This window comes from Schistocerca piceifrons, chromosome X (assembly GCF_021461385.2).
Source record: "Schistocerca piceifrons isolate TAMUIC-IGC-003096 chromosome X, iqSchPice1.1, whole genome shotgun sequence".
Lineage (NCBI taxonomy): Eukaryota > Metazoa > Arthropoda > Insecta > Orthoptera > Acrididae > Schistocerca > Schistocerca piceifrons.
In genome coordinates this window covers 200,388,449-200,407,419 of record NC_060149.1, presented here as the reverse complement: position 1 = coordinate 200,407,419, position 18,971 = coordinate 200,388,449, and the positions used below count along the sequence as shown (strand labels likewise).

The 18,971-nt window shown below is 38.6% G+C and overlaps 1 protein-coding gene across 2 annotated transcripts in view; it reads left to right on the top strand.

Moving 5' to 3' along the window:
* LOC124721136 (UV excision repair protein RAD23 homolog A-like) overlaps positions 1 to 18,971 on the top strand; it is a 157,890-nt gene that overhangs the window by 16,460 nt on the left and 122,459 nt on the right. For both annotated transcript variants that reach the window (XM_047245952.1, XM_047245951.1), the window contains exon 3: positions 17,699 to 18,323. In XM_047245952.1, coding sequence (XP_047101908.1) covers positions 17,699 to 18,323 — 625 coding nt within the window. The remainder of the gene's footprint in view (positions 1 to 17,698; positions 18,324 to 18,971) is intronic.

Sequence of the window (18,971 nt, the reverse complement as noted above, 5' to 3'; positions counted from 1 at the left end):
AGAATCCAGTATTTACATATCTGTATGTATCTTTGAAATATGCATACAATTCCTTGATATTGTGTAACACTAGTGGCTTCTGCTTAAGTTCTCTAATTCCATTTTCTTTTGCAGAGACAGTCCCACACAGCTCACGTTATTTTCACAGTAAAAATTATGTACATGTTGAATAGCTTTCTCACAACATGTTGTACCTGGCTTTGGATTTGGAGACATTAATATACCGTGTTCTGTTATTGACTGTTTTGCTCTTGGTACCATTATAATCTGAAGCGGAAAATAATTCCGTAGTTTTCTTTATACTCCAGCTCTTTGGAAGTATTGTCAAAATTTTATTTTGTCACACACACATCCTGTATTGTGAACTCCCTTTTTTCCACACTCTTCTTGTTCCAGGTGTCACATAGTTATGCTCCCTCACTGAGGTAACCTTTTTAAATTTTTGCTTTGGGCACTTTGTCTCATGCTGAAGGCTAGTTTTTAAAGAATCCAGTGTCAGATCCGAAGCAATTTCAGCTTCACTTAACATCATCTCTGGGAGTACCTACCACACCTGATAAAACACCTGCTGTGGTTGATGTGTTTTGTGATATTTACGTTTTACATTTGGTGCAAATTTTTCCACATAGTGATACCTTAGGATACTTGTTTAACATCCACTCCTGAACATTCCTCAAATTCTTCTGTGCTCTTGCATGATCTGCATCTTTAAATGGATTGCAATAGTATGATTTTGACTTGAAATCCATATTTCACAAACTACTACTAAATAGTTCTCGCAGCACATGAAGACTGCAGATACAGTAAGTATGCCACACCCATGTAACAAGTTATTGATGATTGATTAAAGTAAAAGTCTTTCTGATTGGCTGTTCACAGCAAGAAATTTTCATCAATTTGTCAGTATAGTAATGACTGCTATTGTCTACTGTTCTGGAAAAAACCTGTGTAAATAGCTGCTCACTGCATTTGGCTAGTGTAGTGATGTAGATGAAATAAATTTTTGGTCATGATGCCTTGTATCTTCATATTTATCATGCCTGTGGTAGGCTGTTTGGGCAATACAATATATTTTTTCCAAAAAAGTTGAAGGTGCGGTGTTTTGAGGTATTCAAGGTCAAATGTTAAGGCCAGTGACCTTGAATGTGAACATTCATAGAAACCCACCATGTTGCATATCAATGTAAAGCTTTTCAATAATACAAGTTTCATTGCTGTATCTGGATTAGAACAAGAATTATAATCATTTATGTTGAGACAGATGCATGTAAATTTCACAGTTTTAAAACCTTGCAGACCTGAAACTTTCTTCACAATTGTCATATACCTCTCTGCAAATTTGTTGTTTTCCACCTCTTATCTGCATCATCAGATGTACTAAATTTGAAAGAAATCTGACTGGGTCAGATTGAGTGCTGCATTGAATTTCCATGGACTTATCCTTCCAGTCTTGGCAATACAAAATGTTTCCACACCAGTTTCAACATCATATGTCATCACATGTTTCATCACCTGTTATGACCCATTTCAGTAGTTCTGCATTGTTGTTGACCTCATCTAGCAACTCCTGAGTGACTCGCATTTGCCACTCTGTTTTTGTTTGAAATTCGATAATGTTGGAACAATTTTACCCAAAACAGCTTCATGACATTAGCCAGTTGATATGCTAACAACAGCTACATCTCTGATTGTAGTTTGGTGATCATTCGTAGTAATTTTTTTCATTTTTTATCAGTTGATGTACTGAGGTGGCCAAGGCAGTCGTTATCTTCAGTGTATTCATGACAACCTTCAGAACACACATCACTTATAAACTGTTATTTTACTTGCAGCAGACTCACCAAAAACAATATTTAACATTTATAAAACTTTTACATTTTATTCCCTTCTTATTGTAAAATTTAACACACATTCCCTGTTCCATTTTTATACAAAATAAATAATCGCTGATACTGCCAAAGCACATATAAGCGTTTTGACAGTTGACAATGGACTAAATAGCCAATATGTCAAACATTTTGAAGATAATTTTTGGACATATTTACCAACAGTGACAAAAAAGTTGTGCGAATCGGGCTAATTCGAGAAGCGAAATAACCATTTCCCCCTTACTTTTTGAACACCCCTCCTATAGTAAGAATTGATTTCGGTTCAGCCCGTCAAAGAAGACCTCTTAGCGGAAACACAGTGAGGGAGTAAGCCTTTAATTACAGAATAATTGCACTGTATTGTGTTGAAAATCCTATCAGAATATATGCATAAGTAGTAATACTGGATTTTTAAGGGAATGAGAAAGCAAACTTACATAATGTGTTAAAATGTGTAAAAAAAATTCAAAAATCTTCTAACTGCACAGATCACATCCATATATAAAAAATTAAAATATGGTTAGACTAGCTTCTGTTGTCAGTGCAGTCATTCTCAGCCTATGCTCATATAAGATACGGATAGAACAAAATCTAGGTGTACCAGTAAATACCATATACTTAACAATAACTTACATTTGTATAAGAGGTAAGCACTGTGAAATTCTTTTTGGTTGTAACAGCACATTAAAAATTAGTATGATTCTGCACCTTGGGTAATCAAATCATAGCAAACATAAAATAAAAAATGGCCACCACTACACCACCTAACTTGTCGACAGCAAAATGAAATGTTTGTGTGCCCATTTGGACTAACTTGACTAATACCTTTCAAAGTCACAACATAACCTTTTGACATGCTGGGTAGCAGAGTGGGAACTTGTCTGTTTGCTTACTAGTTTACCGACAGACTGAGTATTACCGTGTTTTGTCGTGTGATGTCATAGTGCCACAGTGTGTATGAAATGGATTGTGTTTACAGAGGTCTTGTCGGAATAGGCAGTGGAATGCTCTATTGTGGGATATTTGTTTATAAATAGTTTGAGAGTGCCGTTAGTGATTAATTTGCACTTCCTGAGTGCTGTTTGTGAGAATAATATTGGAAGAGTTCATTATGGTTTCTTTGGTGAGTTGTTTTGAGGGTGGCAGTTGTGGGCATGGATTCGTTTCTGGGTGGGGTGTCTTGTTTATGGTTGGAGATCTAGTTCATGAGTAGGTCCCGCAAGCTGCAATCGGGATGATGTAATTCCTACAGTTATTCAGTTTGATTGCACAATATTTGCAATGTTATGTTTATGGAGGAGGTATGAGATTGACCAAAGTTGCTGCACCTCAGACCAGGGACTACACTCATGCTCATAAATTAAGGATAATTGCAGAATGTAGTGCCACACCATGCGGCACTACACAAAACTGTCACTAATAGCATAGGCACATAGGGAACACACACAACACAGATCTGCAAGCCCACGGTATTGGTGATAAGTTGTAAAAACAGTCCCAAAACACATGTGCTACAAAACGCCACTGTTTTCTGCGCATGTACCCTGAGATCAGCATGGGATATGATCACCATACAGACGTACACAGGCTGCACAATGGGTTGACATACTCTGGATCAGCTGATCGAGCAGCTGCTGCGGTGTAGCCTCCCATTCTTGCACCAGTGCCTGTCGGAGCTCCTGAAGTGTTCTAGGGGTTTGAAGACGTGCAGCGATAGGTCGACCGAGAGCATCCAAGACGTGCTCAATAGGGTTTAGGTCTGGAGAAAAGGCAAGTCACTCCATTTGCCTGATATCTTCTGTTTCAAGGTACTCCTCCACGATGGCAACTCAGTGGGGCCATACGTTATCATCCATTAGGAGGAAGGTGGGACCCATTGCACCCCTGAAAAGCCGGACATACTGGTGCAAAATGACGTCCTTATGCACCTGATCTGTTACAATTCCTCTGTCAAAGACATGCAGGGGTGTACGTGCACCAATCATAATCTCACCCCCACACCATCAAACCACGACCTCCATACAGGTCCCTTTCAAGAACATTAAGGGGTTGGTTCCTGGTTCACGCCAGATGAAAATCCAGCGAGAAACACTGTTCAGACTATACCTGGACTCGTCCGTGAACATAACCTGGGACCAATGTTCCAATGACCATGGACTGTGTTCTTGACACCAGGCTTTACGGGCTCTCCTGTGACCAGGGGTCAGTGGAATGCACCTTGCAGGTCTACGGATGAATAGATCATGTCTGTTCAATCATCTGGAGACATCTGTTCCAGTGGATGCGGTAAGTTCCCAAGCAAGGCTACCTGCAGTACTCCATGGTCGTCATGCGGGCACTGATGGTGAGATATCGGTCTTCTTGTTGTGTTGTACACTGTGGACGTTCCGCACTGTAGTGCCTGGACAGGTTTCCAGTCTGCTGGAAATGTTGCCGTAATCTTGAGATCACACTTTGTGGCACACGGAAGGCCTGTGCTACGACCTGCTGTGTTTGACCAGCCTCCAGTCACTCTAGAATTCTACCCCTCATAATGTCATCAATATGTGTTCTTTGAGCCATTTTCAACACACAGGCACCATTAGCATGTCTGAAAATGTCTGCACACTTACTCGCTGCACCGTACTCTGACATGCACCAACGCACCTCTGCATATGTGGACTGCTGCAAGCACCACTGTGCGATGACCGCAGGTCAAATGCACCACATGGTCATACTCAGAGCTGATTTAAACATGCAAACTTCCCACCAGAGCGTTGTTTCGTCATGTATCAGCATTATCCTTAATTTATGAGCATGAGTGTAGTTTGTGTGTTCTGTCTGGAAGGGTTCCTGGTTTGAGAAGTCTAGACTGGCCATATGAGAGATTGTGTTATGTTGTTATTTTTGCTATGACTTCATTTATGTATTGGCTGACTTTGGTTGATAAGTATATTTTTTTGGTTTCATTTTTTTATTGTGGCATGTATGTTGTGTGTGTTTATGTGCATAAGTGTGCTTTTCTTGTACATTGAAATTGTGTTAACACAATTTTTAATGAGTTTTTTGTGTTGTGTTGTTAGCTGTTGGTAATTATGTTGCAGTGTGATTAGTAACTATTGTGGAGTTTGAGTTATATGGATGAATTTTGATTTTGCGGTACTTGGCCTTTGTTTGAGATTTCCGATACCAATTTTTATTGAGAGTTCGTTACTATTGAGAATCGTTTGCTTGATTTTTGTGGTAGCATTTGTTTTGCTATGTCTTCGTTATTAGGATTGTCATATGTTTAGCTTGCCCTTTCTCAAAAATGTGTTATTCTAGCAGTATATCTCTGATGTCAAATTTTTTTCATGTTATTTGTGACTTTTTGTGTGTGTAATGAGTGACATCACAGTTGCCACATTGTATAAGGCTGAAATAGGGGTGTCCACCATTTTGATGATGTCATAGATCAAAACTAATGGATGGTACATCATCTTCAGTTTTGTCCATATTTTTACATAATTATACACTTCAAAGGCACCATATTGTGAATCACCACATAGTTGGAAATGAAATGCAGTACCTGTTGTGTTGTTGCCATTTGTTGTTAAGGTTTTCATTTGCCTGCATTATGTGTCTGTTTTGGTTTTTAGCTTTTTCTTGATTCATTGTTGTTCCATTGCTGCAGAAGATGCTTAGTCATTTTTATTTATTATACATCAAACTCTACCTCAATCTAAGAGAATTCTTTGTTACTCATGTAAATGATATTATAGTGTAGGAAAAAGTGTTAGAAAAGGTATAAAGTGTAACCTTTCAGGCAAAGAGTTGACTTGAATTTTTAAGTAAAAATTCGAGTCAGAGGACCATACTGATTCCAGAGGTTGGTTTTACCCCATAACATAATTACGATGTGGCATGTGACATCACATGTACGCAAACAGGAAGAAATCGGGAAGTTGACAGTATTTCTTTTTTGTCTGTATTAGTTTTTGGAATGTGGGCTCTGGTGGCAATGATCTGTAACATAGCCTGAAGCCTATGTTCTCTTACATTTGCCTTTGCTGTCTGTTTCAGGGCAGTTCAGACTCATATTTAGTGTTTTGCTGCTAACTAAGGTAGTCTCTGTACAAGATCCATTCTTTCTTATCAGTATTGTATGTACACCAAAAGCTATTTCAGTAGTGTTCCATTTTTTGTGTATTTCTTTTTATTCTTAAAACTGTATATTACAAACACCCTCACAAGGCAATATAGTGGTACAGGAACATTTAGGTAATAACAAACAATTCAAAGGTATTTCAATATTATTGTCTTTAACTAATTATTTATAGCTTTGCAAACATCATAAAGACAAGTCCGTGATTGTTTTGTGGATGGTTTTTATATAAAACTCTTTTGTAATATTGATCTTGTAAAAGTTCAAGATTTGCACAGATTAAATGAAAAGTGAATGGGTTCTCTCTCACAAAGATCAATAGTTCTTTTTGCATGATAAGTACAGTTCTGTTTTGCTCAGTAGGATGGTGGTAGGCATGCTTGAAATTACCAGTGTTATACCCTGTTGCTGAGTCTTTTTCTTACTTTGATTTGTTGGCTGTTGTATGCTCTGGTCTGACTGCCTCCATATTGTAAAAAGCATTTGGAGCTCTGTACTTGTTGCAAATGGAGGTCAGTGCAGCCATAAACACAGTGATCTACAACATTCAGTGTTCGTTTTGGTTTCGCCGGAAACCATTTCACCCACTTTACAGATGGCTGATAAGATAAAATCGTACTTTTCAATCTTAATTACCATTTTTATTTACGAAGTACAGAAAGAGAGAGTAACTTGACAAATTATGATTGGTGGTACTGAGAACTTTGAGACACATGAAGTGTATCCTCATATTTAATGATGGGGAGTTATTTTGTTTTTGTGGAGGACAGTTTGCAAACTGTCATATGCTACGTGTCTATTTGGAAAATGGGTAAGCAAATTAAGAAGTTTTTTCTGTTTGTGTTGAAAGTTTTTTGTGGGCTTTATGTCACTATGGGAGATATCACTGGAATATAATTGATGGGACACACCCTGAGGCAGCAAGGAATTGTCAGCGTTGTTATAGGGGGAAATGTGGGGATAAAAGAAGCATTTGATACGATGCCTGACACATCTGCGGCATTACCTCAGTGTGTTAAAGTTGCTATTGCCAGTAACTCACTGAGCCTCCATATCACATCTTCTGTTTGGCCAGTGTAATGCTCACAAAACATTTGCTCAGATTTGATCACAGCCTAGTGCTTTCTTTACTTTATACTGGTCTAAGAGCATAGGGAATGGTATGTAGGTAACTGATGTATTGTTTTGTTGTAACAGCCTCATCCATTTTGGATCATGATAGTGAGAGCATATCAGATGTGGTAACTTATGTGTCTGTGTATTTTGGGTCAAACCTTGTATGGGAGTGAAATGTAGATGATAAGCAAGTCAGGCGAGAAGAGAATAGAAGCTTTGACATGTGGTGCTGTAGAAGAATGCTGAAGATTAGGTGGGTATATCAAATAAAAATTGAGGTGGTATTTTCTTGAACTGTGGAAGAAACAAATTTGTGACACAACTTCACTAAAAAAAAAAGGATTGGTTGATGGGACACACCCTGAGGCAGCAAGGAATTGTCAGCGTTGTTATAGGGGGAAATGTGGGGATAAAAATTGTAGAGGAAGACAAAGGGTGGAATACAGTAAGCAGGGTCAAATGGATGTAGGTTGTGATAGTTGTGCAGAGATGAAGAGGCTTGCATAGAATAGAGTAGCATGGAGCACTGCATCAAACCAATCTCCAGATTAAAGACAACATATTGAGCAAATAGTGTATATCCAACAGAGTTTCTTCAGTAGTGCTATGCATCTGTTTCTTCACACTTCTACTGTTAGTGGACGGAAAGTGAAATCAGATCGTGGAGCACGGAGAAGACCCACTGTGGTTTAAAAACATAATTCTGAAAATGCTGAGGTTGCTGTTATTGTAGCACACAGTGTTCACAAAATAACATACGAAATGATGACAGACAAAAGTTCGTAGAAATTAGTATTTTTATAATCAAATCGATGTGTGAAGCGTACAACTTCAGCTATTGTACCTTAGTGAGAGACCTTTCTGAGAACTGAAGAAGATTCTGGTTCTGTGTAAAATTAGTAAGCGGATTAATCAGATCGCTTGTTGCCTGTATGTTGTGGCAATAGAATACAGCAAAAGGAAAGATGAAGTTCTACATTTTGCATTCAAGGAATTATTCGTGCAAGAGGATTGTAGAGACATACCGTTGTTTGACGTCACGCAGGACATAGTAATAAACACTGCTGGTGTAGAGAAGCAACTCAAAGGGTTGAAAACAAATAAGTTGTCAGGTCCAGGCGGAATCCCAGTTCAATTTTACAGATAGTGTGACTTGCATTTATTGCAAATCTCTCACTGACTGTAAAGTCCCATGCTACTTGAAATAAAGCTCAGGTAGCTTTTATATATAAGAAGGGTGAAAGAATTGATCTGCAAAATAAGACCAGTTTCCTGAATGTTGGTTTGCTGCAGAATAGGGTATTTGACAGTTTTCTGGACATTGACTTAAATGATTATGTCGTTTTATGCTCCTACCATGCCTTTTTTCCTTTTGAATTTCAGTATTCTTTTATAAAAACGGAAATGGAATTAAAATAATTTGAATGCCCACTAATACATTCCATTTGAGTAATGTGGTGCCTGTGATGTCACTGGCTAGCTCACTGCTTCTGCTGTTGGAGTGTTAATTCACAGTGGTGTCTTCTTTTAGAATTTACGTTGTCGAAAATGGGTTACGAATGATGTGTGGTACCACACTGTACGAATACATATTTAAAAACTTCTGAAAAGTTGTTTTTGAGTATTCCAGAGAATGGGAAGATGCATAAAATATGGTTGCACTGTACTGGCAAATTGCCACCACATTGATGCACAAGTTGTTGTTGTTGTGGTCTTCAGTCCTGAGACTGGTTTGATGCAGCTCTCCATGCTACTCTATCCTGTGCAAGCCTCTTCATCTCCCAGTACCTACTGCAACCTACATCCTTCTGAATCTGCTTAGTGTATTCATCTCTTGGTCTCCCTCTACGATTTTTACCCTCCACGCTGCCCTCCAATACTAAATTGATGATCCCTTGATGCCTCAGAACATGTCCTACCAACCGATCCCTTCTTCTGGTCAAGTTGTGCCACAAACTTCTCTTCTCCCCAATCCTATTCAATACTTCCTCATTAGTTACGTGATCTACCCATCTAATCTTCAGCATTCTTCTGTAGCACCACATTTCGAAAGCTTCTATTCTCTTCTTGTCCAAACTATTTATCATCCATGTTTCACTTCCATACATGGCTACACTCCATACAAATACTTTCAGAAATGACTTCCTGACACTTAAATCTATACTCGATGCTAACAAATTTCTCTTCTTCAGAAACGCTTTCCTTGCCATTGACGGTCTACATTTTATATCCTCTCTACTTCGACCATCATCAGTTACTTTGCTCCGCAAATAGCAAAACTCCTTTACTACTTTAAGTGTCTCATTTCCTAATCTAATTCCCCCAGCATCACCCGACTTAATTCGACTACATTCCATTATCCTCATTTTGCTTTTGTTGATGTTCATCTTATATCATCCTTTCAAGACACTGCCCATTCCATTCAACTGATCTTCCAAGTCCTTTGCTGTCTCTGGCAGAATTACAATGTCATCGGCGAACCTTAAGGTTTTTATTTCTTCTCCATGGATTTTAATACCTACTCCGAATTTTTCTTTTGTTTCCTTTACTGCTTGCTCAATATACAGATTGAATAACATCGGGGAGAGGCTACAACCCTGTCTTACTCCCTTCCCAACCACTGCTTCCCTTTCATGTCCCTCGACTCTTATAACTGCCTTCTGGTTTCTGTACAAATTGTAAATAGCCTTTCGCTCCCTATATTTTACCCCTGCCACCTTTAGAATTTGAAAGAGAGTATTCCAGTCAACATTGTCAAAAGCTTTCTCTAAGTCTACAAATGCTAGAAACGTAGGTTTGCCTTTCCTTAATCTTTCTTCTAAGATAAGTCGTAAGGTCAGTATTGCCTCACGTGCTCCAGTGTTTCTACGGAATCCAAACTGATCTTCCCTGAGGTCGGCTTCTATTAGTTTTTCCATTCGTCTGTAAAGAATTCGTGTTAGTATTTTGCAGCTGTGGCTTATTAAACTGATTGTTCGGTAATTTTCACATCTGTCAACACCTGCTTTCTTTGGGATTGGAATTATTATATTCTTCTTGAAGTCTGAGGGTATTTCGCCTGTCTCATACATCTTTATCACCAGATGGTAGAGTTTGGCAGGACTGGCTCTCCCAAGGCCATCAGTAGTTCTAATGGAACGTTGTCTACTCCCGGGGCCTTGTTTCGACACAGGTCTTTCAGTGCTCCGTCAAACTCTTCACGCAGTATCGTATCTCCCATTTCATCTTCATCGACATCCTCTTCCATTTCCATAATATTGTCCTCAAGTAAATCGCCCTTGTATAAACCCTCTATATACTCCTTCCACCTTTCTGCCTTCCCTTCTTTGCTTAGAACTGGGTTGCCATCTGAGCTCTTGATATTCATACAAGTGGTTCTCTTCTCTCCAAAGGTCTCTTTAATTTTCCTGTAGGCAATATCTATCTTACCCCTAGTGAGACAAGCCTCTACATCCTTACATTTGTCCTCTAGCCATCCCTGCTTAGCCATTTTGCACTTCCTGTCGATGTCATTTTTGAGACGTTTGTATTCCTTTTTGCCTGCTTCATTTACTGCATTTTTATATTTCCTCCTTTCATCAATTAAATTCAATATTTCTTCTGTTACCCACGGATTTCTACTAGCCCTCGTCTTTTTACCTACTTGATCCTCTGCTGCCTTCACTACTTCATCCCTCAAAGCTACCCGTTCTTCTTCTACTGTATTTCTTTCCCCCATTACTGTCAATTGTTCCCTTATGCTCTCCCTGAAACTCTGTACAACCTCTGGTTCTTTGAGTTTATCCAGGTCCCATCTCCTTAAATTCCCACCTTTTTGCAGACTTCAGTTTTAATCTACAGGTCATAACCAATAGATTGTGGTCAGAGTCCACATCTGCCCCTGGAAATGTCTTACAATTTAAAACCTGGTTCCTAAATCTCTGTCTTACCATTATGTAATCTATCTGATACCTTTTAGCATCTCCAGGATTCTTCCATGTATACAACCTTATTTCATGATTCTTAAACCAAGTGTTAGCTATGATTATGTTGTGCTCTGTGCAAAATTCTACCAGGCGGCTTCCTCTTTCATTTCTTAGCCCCAATCCATATTCACCTACTACGTTTCCTTCTCTCCCTTTTCCTACACTCGAATTCCAGTCACCCATGACTATTAAATTTTCGTCTCCCTTCACTATCTGAATAATTTCTTTTATTTCATCATACATTTCTTCAATTTCTTCGTCATCTGCAGAGCTAGCACAGGTTCACTAACTTAATTAAAAATGTGTTGCACTGTGAAGTTAACATTAACTTACGTCAGAGAAATGCTCTCCCACTGTTACATGAAAGGATAGCATCATTCAATGAAATTTAACTCCTAGTGAAAACTGTTGTTTTAACCAGCTACATCTCAGTTATTTGGTACCTCAGTTGTTGAGCGGTAGACCATCGAATTTTATAAGATGACCCCCATAGATCACTGATTCGATTCTAACCCATTCGATTCTAACCTGTAAGAACATTTTAACGTATTTTTAAAACGACACGACAGTCCTCTCATATGAAAACATATGAAAACTAGTTAATGTGACCATACACTTTTTACTTTATTAGAAACAATATTTTTATATTTGTACTGTCCAGCTAGGATCCGTATTGTTTAAAATTTTCCAGTTTCATCATTTTAGATAAAAATGAAGTGAGTCTGTTTCAGAAGTTAACCTTAGTTTAAATTCGCAAACTTCACAGCCCTTACGTTTGTGTCACCTGCATGTTGTGCACACTTTGTATCTCTCCGTATAACCTCAACTTCCTCCACTTCAGTGTTCTGTAGGCATATGGTGATATCTTCACTACAGGCAATGCATTCCAAAAAAGTGAATTATTTGTTTGCAAAGTAAATGCATTTATCCTCTGTTTTCCATTTCTCAGACTAAGACTAATGTGAAGCTATACATAGCACATCCCACAATTGAAACAACTGCTAAAATCAGTCCTTGCTAATGCAATTTTTGTATTTTGTGTAAAACGTTTAAAATATATAACCTTTCAAGGACTCGAACATGTGTTATTTATCTGGAGTCTCACACAGTATCCGCTGCGCCACCGAACGTCTACTGGATGCAGCATCTCTGCTGAGTATCTTCTACAGCAGAAATCCACACAAAGTTTTACCAAGAATAATTTTATTGCACTTTGGGTTGTAGCTCATGACTGATAGTCAACATCTAGTTATAATATATGGATCCAGTCTCAAAAGTTCCACAGTTCCTTGGCATTGAGTGAGTTAAATGATGTTGCAGGGAGCAGGGAAAAGAATAGCTGTTGTTGCAAATATTGCTGCTCTAAATGGGTGGAGCATAAATACATCAACTTTCACAGGGCTTCCACTACCAGCACACACAAAATTCCTTTCTATTGTTACTTGAAAATTGTAATTATGTTTTCCATCACTAAATAGCAATTGTTTATGGAAAAAGTGCATAAAAACTTCGTAACTTCAGCTAATGCTTCAGTAATAAATGTATAGCTTTATCTTACTCACCAGAGCATCAGCCAGTAACAGAGCATCTTCGATCACGAAACCAGATCTTGATATTTAATGATTTTTAAGATTTAATTACATAAAAATAACAGATATTTTGTGAGAAAATTGAGCGTAAATGCTATTAAAATGTTATAATCAATCAGAATAACAACAATCCAATCCATATTTGTAACAAAGGAAAACAGCCTGTTCTTGAGCATATTCTGAATATAATAATTTTACATGAGACATGAAAGCTTCTAGTTACATATCTGCATGGAATTAGAAAGCAGTGCTTGTGTGTAATTCGGCCTGTCTTTTTCCTACACTATATCCCTCAAACCGTGGATGATAACAGGTAGAGTCCATATTCCTAGATTTATGGAAAGCATTTGACACCATGCACCACTGCAGGCTGCTAACAAAGGTATGAGCACACACAATATTTTCCCACGTATGTGAGTGGCTTGAAGCATTTTTAAGTCATAGAACTGAGTTTCTTGTCCTTCATGGCAAGTGTTCATCAGAGACGATGGTGTCATTTTAAGTGCCCCAGGGAAAGGTGATAAGATTGCTATTATCCTCTCTGTATGTAAATGATCTGATGGGGATGGTAAGCAGCAATCTGCAACTGCAGACAACACTGTGATATACAGGACAGTATTGTCATTGAGTGCCTGCAGAAGGACTGGGATGACTTAGATAAAATTTGTACTTGGTGTGATGCTCTAAATGTAGAAAAATATATGTTAATGCAGATGTGTAAGAAAAGCAATCTTATAATGTTTGAATACAGTATTAATGGTGTGCTGCTTGAGTCACGTGGGTTAAGTATGTAGACAAAACATTGCAAAGCAATATGAAACTGAATGAGCATGCAAGGATGGTTGTAGAGAAGGCGAATGGTCGACTTCAGTGTATAGGGAGAATTTTAGGAAAATGTAGCTCATATGTAAAGGAGTCGTCATAAAGAACACCTGTGGGTGTTTGGAATCCTCACCAGGTCGGATTACGGAAGACAGCAAAGCATTTCAGAGGCATGCTGCCAGATATGTTACTGCTGTCAGTCAACCCCAACTATTAGAGAAATGCTCATTGAATTTACAATATCTGGAAGAAGATTGCATTGTTTTCGCAAAACACTATTGAAGAAATTTAGAAAACCAGTATTTGCTACCAGTGTACATTTTGTGTGAGGGCCACAAAGGAAAGATAAATCAGCACTTGTATGGAGAAATATATACAGTTGTTTATCCGTCTATCCATTTTCAAGTCGAACAGGAAAGGAAATGACTAGTAATGGTGAAGGGTACCCTCCACCGTGCACCATATGGTGGTTTGCGGAGTATGCCTGTAGACCTAGAGGTCTATCCTTTACACCTACTGCCTTCCACTGAGATGTCAGCAACCTTTCCCCAAACCACCCTCCAGCTCCTCTGCTTCCTTTCCCTCCTGGCACAATCCACCTGACACAACCCTTCATCTCAGTTATTGTATATATGTTGTTATTATCTTTCTGTGTAATTAGTTGTGGGTGCTACATGTGTTTTAGGAAGATTTTATTGAAACTTTGCTGTAATACCAGAGAAATAATCATTTATCAAATCTGCAAATTTGTGAGAATTCAGCAGTTTTGTGGGTCTTACCGGGCCTGTGTTTAGCTCTATTATCTGACAGTAATGATCAAAGAGGCCAAGATCTCTATAAAGATTTTACAATTTTCCCTTTCAGTATCATTATGGATGTCCTAGTTGCAGCATTTATCTTTTGTGCCATGCCAACAATATTAAAAATATGTAGGCAATTATTAGTAGCTTCACCCTTAACACTCTGTTAACTGTTAACTCTCAAGCAGGTACGCCAATTTTTATAACATGAGCGGGCTCACGGGGTACTTCACACATATGTGAAGGCTACCTGTCTTTATGTTACCAAGGTAAATATGTATGAGCAAAATCGCAGTTTAATCTTAGTTTAATTACACAAGGATAAAATAAACTTGCATTATATGAGCTAAATGACCATTGAATTAAACAATAATAAAAAAAAAAACTTTCGCCGTACCACCCTGTTGCCATGTACTGTGCAGCTTATCACTGTGTTAGCTAAAGCAATAATGAACAGGAACGGGCTCGCAGTTATAAAACAACACTGGAACACTACAAAACAATGTTATTTGAGATTGCTGTACGTCATACATAGGCACGCTCACTTGAGAGTTAATATTCATGTCTCCATGTATTAACATTTTGGGGGTGAGATTCTTTGTTAGACTTCAGTCAATTTGTTGAAGAAAGTGCCTACATTACTGCTCTGTGAGAACTACATGCACTGAAATGATTAACTTGTTACAGATGTGTAGTATTGTTAGTTCACTGAATACCAATTCAAAATGCTCATCTACACTGATTGTGATCAGATCTTCTCTAGCTATAAAATGTATGCCACCTGTGGCATAAATACGCGATCCCCTATCCTTTAAGGTAGCTCTACTGTAGCAGCTTCCACATTCATATGATGAAAGCACTATTGCTGTATTTCAGTCACTCTACACCAATGCTTTATACTATTCGAAGACTATAATTCAGCTTCAAGCTGGTGAACTTCATTTTTAACTGGCTGCACATTTTGATGGTGAATAGATAATTATAAGCTAATTTCTGTGGCCTTTGTGCACTCCAGTATGGTACATTCTATCTTCCATGTACACTTGAAGTATTTTGTAAACTGGTTTAGACCCTTTTAAAGGAAGAGAGCCTCTTGTCATGGTTTACCCAAAAAATGCCTAGTCCTCACACACATAACAACTGCAGTAGACCATGTGTGGCCCTACACCCACTTGCTATACTCCACTGATTAACTCCAGCAACCTCCCCTTCTCACAACAGCTTTGACTTGAAACAGTTTCTTGAATTAAAAAATTCTTGCTCCATTTTGAAAAAAGGGTGCCTTCTTTCTAAACTTGTGTAATATCTGGGCTAACTCTTCTGTTTTGTTGTTATTTTTACCTTTATTGTTACTGCTGAACTGCTTCATAAATGCTTATCTCAGCCTCTGGTAATCCTCAAATTTGTTAAGACTGTTTATTGCCGACAGATTTAATTTACTTCTGTCATGGATTTGTTTCCAAATTCTGTCTAATACGTTTTCCGAGAAATGTTTGAGAATTATTTTGCAGGGAGTATTGTTGTGCCAACTGGCCATGAAATTGTCGTTCTGACCAATTTCATTTGTTTTTACCCCACATAATCACTTACTTCCATCCTTTTTGTGTCTATCAGGTGATGAAAAGAATCATTGCAGTATTCAGTGACACAACACTGGAATTTAATGTATTGGATTTCTTTGGATCATCTTCTATTTGTGGGCATTTTTGATCAAGCAAGCACATCTCGCGCACACATGACCACGCAGCTGAGCCCGGCATTCTGGCCCGAGTTGCCGGGCTTAACAGTCGTGTGCACGTGAGGTGTTGTTGCTTGGTGTGCATGAATGGTGTACATTTCTCTCTTTTCCTTAGCTGACAAAGACTGGCTGAAAGCTTTGTGTAAGTGTCTTTCAATTGTGCCTGTCTGCAACTTAATTTGTCTTCTGCGCATTAAGTATCAATCTATCTTTCCCAATATTTTATTGTTGGTTACTCCTAGTTCTCCGTTCCAAGCACTGGGTGAACATTAATGGTGTTAGCAAGTGAGAGTAATTCTGGGATCTTCCCTTGAATGTTCATCATGTTTACATTTTGTCTAGCTGATGTACAACAAGCTAGATGGCACAGTGGTTGTGGTACTGAACTCAGAGCTTGGGAGGAGTGGGGCTGAAATCACTCTCCAGCTGTCCAGATTCAGGTTTTCCATCAATAACGTGAATGCTGGAATTTTTCCTTTTAAAATAACTCAATCTGTTTTCTGCTCCGTACTTACTCAATCTGAGCCTGTGCTAGTCACTGATGACTTCTTTGTCAATGAGGTGTTAATCTGTTATCTTCTCTTTTGTGTGTAGACTTACATTCTCCACAATGAATATGGGTAACCTACTCACCTCTTGGGACTAATAAACAGAAGTGGACATTGGGTTTGTCCCAAAGATCCCTGTTTCACTCGTTCAGCCAACTTTCAGTACCAAGTATTATGTGAGACCTGTTACATTCCAGAAGTGCTTCAACCTGTGTCACTTTTTTGTGTTCTACACACCAAGCTACACTGACAGCACATCATGTATTTCACAAACTTGTGAGTTATATGGGGGAACACTGCAGCATTTACCTTCACAGTGCAAGACTAAGAACTAATATGAGCCCAGTAGTTACACAAGTCTCAGAGACGTGGTTTAAAGAAATGAGAGCTTCAGTGGTCAGTTCCAAGAACAATTCTTCATATTGTGAGCATACACACACCATGAGATGTGCTGGTATTTTTAGCTTCCTCTACCAGTTGCCAATGAGAAGAACTGGCCTCCGCCACACATTGAATGAGTTTTAAAGACATAACTGTTGTAATTTTTCTTACACCTTACCATCATTTGGTGTGTCGTACGTATGTGAACAGACCGTGACAATGAAATCCAGATCACAGTGTTCTTGAAAGTATCAGATAGCTTAAAATTATGTGCTAGATAGGGATGAAATTTAATTTTGTAGATATTTAATTAATTGCAGAGCACATTCCTTTCATCTTGTGCATCAAATATAATTGTAATTGTAGCTGATTGTTAATTCCCTTTCATTGATAGACAAAATTAGATGCTTTTTTGTAAAAAAAAAGGAGAAAGAGAGAGAGAGAGAGAGAGAGAGAGAGAGAGAGAGAGAGAGAGAGAGAGAGAGAAAACTAAGATCATAACATATTCATGAAGATATTGATCAGGTTGCAAATGTTTGAAAACTTTTTTTCAGTCATTGATTAGCCTGTTGATTATTTAAAAAAAAAAAAAAAAAAAAAAAAAGTGACGCAGTTTTTTGCTGGAGTAACATTTTTACACAAAGTTCAAGTTTTTGTGGAATAGTGTGTGCATTTGAGTCCATGTGATTGATAATGAAATTCATGCAAGTAATTGAGTCTGTTAATTTTTTTTTTTTTTTTTTCCCAGGGAAACTACTAAATGATGAGGATCCCGTGTCCAAATACAATATAGATGAGAAAAAATTCATTGTTGTTATGGTAAGCAAACCAAAGCTGCCAGTTGTCGAAAATGGTGAAAAAAGTACCGTGGCAACAGTAACACCGTCTACAGAAAACTCCACAGCCACTTCTAGTTCTCAGACTGCTACATCACTGCCTTCAACCACGACCACCACAGCTGGCACAAGCACACCAGCTACTACTACATCAGCATCTGCAGCTCCCACAAGTGCTGCAACTACCACTGCTATGAGATCTCCCACTGTCTCAACTGTACCTGCAACTAATAAGTCATCAGCTTCATCGAGTCAGCCTCTGTCCACCACTGCTCAGAGTGAATCATCATCAACGTTACCAGCTACAGCTGCCTCAAGAACCAGTGCTGGAGAAACTCCTCGTGTGCCAGTGCCGATTGCGGGAAGCGGTGAATCTCATCCTGGAGGAGGTGATGGCCCCCACGTACTTCCCAATCCAAACCAGACCGGACGCGAGGAGAGGGAACAGACTTCCGGTGGTGGAAATGAAGCTTCTGCTCAAAGTGCCCCTGCTGATACTGAATGTGAAAGGAGTGCATCTACAGAAGAGCACAGTGGGTAAGTTGTTCTGCTTCAAAATTAAAAGTGTGGTAATTGTCAATGTTGGCTACAAATGCCATGAAAGCACTTGCATAAGTTTCATACAGATATTAAGATATCAGGAAAATACCTATATCTACATGTGTACCCCACCATCTCCCCCACAGTGCATGGCAGAAGTCACTTCATACCAAAATTGTGTTGTTGTCCTGCCCTATGTAACTCCCACATGAGCAGGGGAAACGCATAAGTCGTGTCTGTATAAACCTTTACCTTGATTATTTTCTTAGTCTCTGGGTGAGAAATATGGTGTATGCAGCATTGTTGTACATCTGCATAAAGTATCAGTAATAAACTGTACCTGTATGTCATATCGGCCTTACAAGCATGTTCTGAACTTAGCAGCATATTTCTTGATTTCTTATGTATACTTCCAGAATCAGTTCATAAGGACATCAGATGCTGAAACAGTATTGTAGGATAGAACATTTGTGTGTGGTTGTGACAATTCTGCTCATACCTGGGGTTTTAAAATAAAGATTGCTTTTCTTAATGTTGACACATTTAGCCTGACAGTGGAACTTGATGTAACGGATAACTATTTAATGTTTTTGTGCTCCTCTGTGTCAAAGGGATTTTTTGCACCATCGCATTCTGCTCCTGAAA